The sequence below is a fragment of the Episyrphus balteatus genome, chromosome 2, assembly GCF_945859705.1.
Source record: "Episyrphus balteatus chromosome 2, idEpiBalt1.1, whole genome shotgun sequence".
NCBI lineage: Eukaryota > Metazoa > Arthropoda > Insecta > Diptera > Syrphidae > Episyrphus > Episyrphus balteatus.
Genome location: NC_079135.1, coordinates 114,644,731 through 114,648,415, shown reverse-complemented (window position 1 = coordinate 114,648,415; position 3,685 = coordinate 114,644,731). Strand labels below are relative to the sequence as shown.

Sequence of the window (3,685 nt, the reverse complement as noted above, 5' to 3'; positions counted from 1 at the left end):
ACTATTATATTAAAATTTCGACTGATTGAAACGCCTTTTTTAAGACTTCATTAATTGAATTTTGAATTATTAGAAAATTAAAAAAGAGATAATCCAGCTACCATTAAATATTTTAAGAAAACTCTTAAAATGTTTTAAGCTTAAATATAAAAGTTTTTGAGATATAAGCAGATCAAAATTAATTTATATCTTCCAAACGTGACGTCATAGTTTTTTTTTGACTCCGGATTTGAATTTAAAACGCTAAAATCTATTACAAAAGTATATTTTGGTTTACGGAAAAAATAAATTCTCAGTTTTATTGAACATTGAAACTTTTCATTATATCATGTTTTCTTATATTTACTTAAAAACATAATTGGCAACCATATAACCCCAATATTTTCAATATTCTTATGAAACATAAATGAAATAGATCTCAAAATTGTGATAAATAAAACAAAAATGCATGAAATAGCGTAATTAGAGGTCTTAAAGTGTGTTTTACTAAATTGGCATTTTTTGGACTTTGTTTTCAAATTTTTTGATTTTTTTGTAATGAATATTTATCTATGAGTCCTAAATCTTAAATCTAACACCTTTTTGATATGAATTTAGCCCAATTTCTAGCTTATATACTGTTTTGAAAATGAAAATTCTATTTTAACGCTCATTCTTTCCACCATTTTGGAGCCGCCATTTTGAATAAAAAAAAGTTGGCAGCCTTTTCGTATTCTCCATACTATAATCATTCAGTGTACCAAATTTCTTGACTTTTCGTCCAGAAATGGCCGTGAAAATGAATTTTGTCGCCAAAAACGTCAAATGGCACCACTGTGCCCCGGGACAATACCCTGACTGCCCCAATGGTAAGTACACCCCTGACATAACCGTTAATAATGAGTCCAAAAAATACTATATATGACTAAAGTGTCCTTTTTTTGGACCACAAAGTCAGTTTTCAACTACTTACAATGATATTATAAATTCAAACAATGAAAATATTGTTTTGCTTTTATTCATTAAAGTATTTTTTTTGGTTTTAAAATCATAAATTTGCTACTTATTTTTAAAGTCTTACTACTGATGTATTGTTTTCCCTTTCGAAACTGAAATCGGAACAGTTTATCCACAGATATTCAAAGATTATTTCTTCCTTAAAAACTTTTCCAAATGTTCTCAATCTGTTTTACCACAAAAAAAAGTGCCCTACTCCAAATTCCAATTTCCAAACCTACCATATGAAAAGCTCCGAAAAGCTTGAAACCATGCCACCGACCTATATAACAACTTTTCTCTTTATATAAAAATAAATAGTCAACCAGTATCTAGCTATTCTCAAATATTTTATCCTGTTGTAAAATATTGATATTTTTAATTTTTTTGAAAATGATTTCCCAAAAACAACGTCAAAATAATTACTGGCAAATGGTTATCAAACAGATTGAATTGAACGCCCTCAAGAAAAATCGAAGGGACCGCATTAAAAACTACGACTTCTATTTAACATTGCCGAAAAATCTTCACCAAAGAGTTGCAAAAATTATTCCTTTGGAATATTCTGATGAATTTCCAGAACAAAAACCACAACACAAGGCTAAAAGTCAACAAACAATTAAAGACGATGAATCTGTAGTCAGTGTCAAGGTAGGTCCTTATAAAAAGTTAAACAATTTGTCTTCCTAAAAAATTTCCTTTCCACAGAAAACAGACTTCAATGAAAGTACATGCTCAATAGTTGAGAGAAAAGAAGACGAATTCCCAAAGTTCGATTTGAATTTAGAAAATGTCATTGAAAAGAAATCAACACGTGAGAAACGTCATAACTGGTATTCGGGCTTTATTTGTGCTCAGCGAAAGGATAGGGTAAAATGGAAATCGAAAATTTATCAAATGGAAAAAAGCATCTGGGAAAAGCCTCTCGATGAGCAAGCCGAGCAACTTATGGATGCAGTAAGCATTTACAACCCCCAAAAAGTTTTTAATCACTCATCCCTTATTTTTAGTCGGCAGAAAGGTTCACCGATTGGGTAAATAACCTCGGTAGTAAAAGCGAAAAGGACATGACAAAGGAACAGCTTAAATCGCTTTTTTCCATCGAAGGCAATGCAAAGCTTTTAGCATCTATCCAAACCGATCCGAAGGAAGTTAAAGCTATAGCAAAAACTGTTGCAGATAGATGGAATTTACCGGAAGTAGGTTTTCTTGTGTTCATATTAAACCACCCTCATTGTATATATATTTCTATAGTACTATCAATCCATGAAAATACTTTAGCGACATCTTTTGGTAGATCTGCACTTCAATTTTCTGCATAAGGTTCAAACATAAAATAAACTAGCGATCCCTGTGGTGGCGACGCAAAACAGAAAATTCTACTTCATGAGAGTACTATAAGAATATATATACAATGCCACCCTTATTCACATTTCTAACATTCAATTGTAGATGGCCATTGAATTGAAATATGAAAGTTATATAACGGCAAATTTAAAAACAGCCCCAAAGAAGGCTAGAACTGTGGCATTTGGAAAAACTATTCCTTATAAAGAGAGGCCTTGGATACGTGCCGATGAGGATGTATCAATTGAAACTGTCTTTCCTGATGAACTTCGGAATGGAGAACATCTTTTCAAAGGAATTTCTCATTTACGTTCGACTAAGGCATTGATTGAGTATTGTAACAAGAAACCAAACATCCCGAGACCAAAGTATTTGGTGGAAAATGGTTATTTTAATGTGGCTGCAAAAAGAGTCTCCGATGGTTACGTTCCACTTTATGAACTTTTGAAAATTAAGTAATCAATAAAAATTATTGACAAGAACCAGACAGCTTGTTATAATTTCGGAGCCTTACTTTAATTACGATTTTTGAGAGAAAGTAGGTATGTAGGTGCAAGGTGCAAGCCAGTTTTATGGTATTATGCAAATTACTTTGAGGTGCTCGTAGGTTAATTTGAGGTGAGAGCTGCTTCATTACAGTATTGATGATAAAATTTATTGAATCATTAGTAATGGAACATTCAGCCATGAAGCCAGTTTTAATTCTGATTTTCATACCTACACAAAAAAAAAATTAAAAAATATTTTCGATATTTTCGTTTGTAGAGGACAATATCGGATTGTCTTGCTTGATTTTTATTTATTTCATTAGGTATTTATTTATAACCCAAAATTTTGTTTAGTGGAGTGTACGTACATTGTACACGTACAGGTAAAATATTTTTTTAATAACCACTATTCAACAGTTTTAACATTTTTTTTTGAATGGTGAAGTATAAAAAGAATCATTGTAAAATATTTTTTAAGAAAAAACCGATGGAATGCATGCATTTGTGAAAGTAATATGAAAACAAATTAAGAGAATACAGTAAAATTAATTCATTTAGGTTATTAATACGCCTTTTGCCTTTTGGTACCAATTACTTCTTAAATACTTTAGGTAGATAAAATAAAAACTGTTACCATTCTGAAATTATTCTCTTTAAACGCGCATATTTTTAAAAAAGTTGGCAACCTACGCCACAGTGGGGCAAAAGTAGCGGTTTTGTGCGATAAATTATTTTGAAGAGTCTAAAGTGACTTTTTGTGTTTAATAGTTTTGTAAAATAGTAAAAATGAGTTCAAATTTAATTTTTACTAAGAAAAGACAAAGTTGCTTAAACATAAACTTGCGTATTTACACTGAAAAAAAAGGCACGAGTAC

The 3,685-nt window shown here is 30.9% G+C and overlaps 1 protein-coding gene across 1 annotated transcript; it reads left to right on the top strand.

Moving 5' to 3' along the window:
• The first annotated feature begins 1,092 nt into the window (after nucleotides 1–1,092).
• On the top strand, nucleotides 1,093–2,792 carry LOC129912245 (uncharacterized). Its single transcript, XM_055990396.1, has 4 exons — nucleotides 1,093–1,626; nucleotides 1,684–1,932; nucleotides 1,986–2,174; nucleotides 2,428–2,792. The coding sequence occupies exons 1-4, from the start codon at nucleotides 1,369–1,371 to the stop codon at nucleotides 2,779–2,781; spliced, it is 1,050 nt and encodes a 349-aa protein (XP_055846371.1). The 5' UTR covers nucleotides 1,093–1,368; the 3' UTR covers nucleotides 2,782–2,792.
• Nucleotides 2,793–3,685: the final 893 nt, after the last annotated feature.

Coding starts and splice junctions, on each gene's coding strand:
- LOC129912245 (XM_055990396.1), top strand. CDS start 1,369: ATGATTTCCCAAAAACAACGTCAAAATAATTACTGGCAAATGGTTATC. Junction 1,627..1,683: donor AATCTGTAGTCAGTGTCAAG/GTAGGTCCTTAT, acceptor TCCTTTCCACAG/AAAACAGACTTCAATGAAAG. Junction 2,175..2,427: donor ATAGATGGAATTTACCGGAA/GTAGGTTTTCTT, acceptor ATTCAATTGTAG/ATGGCCATTGAATTGAAATA.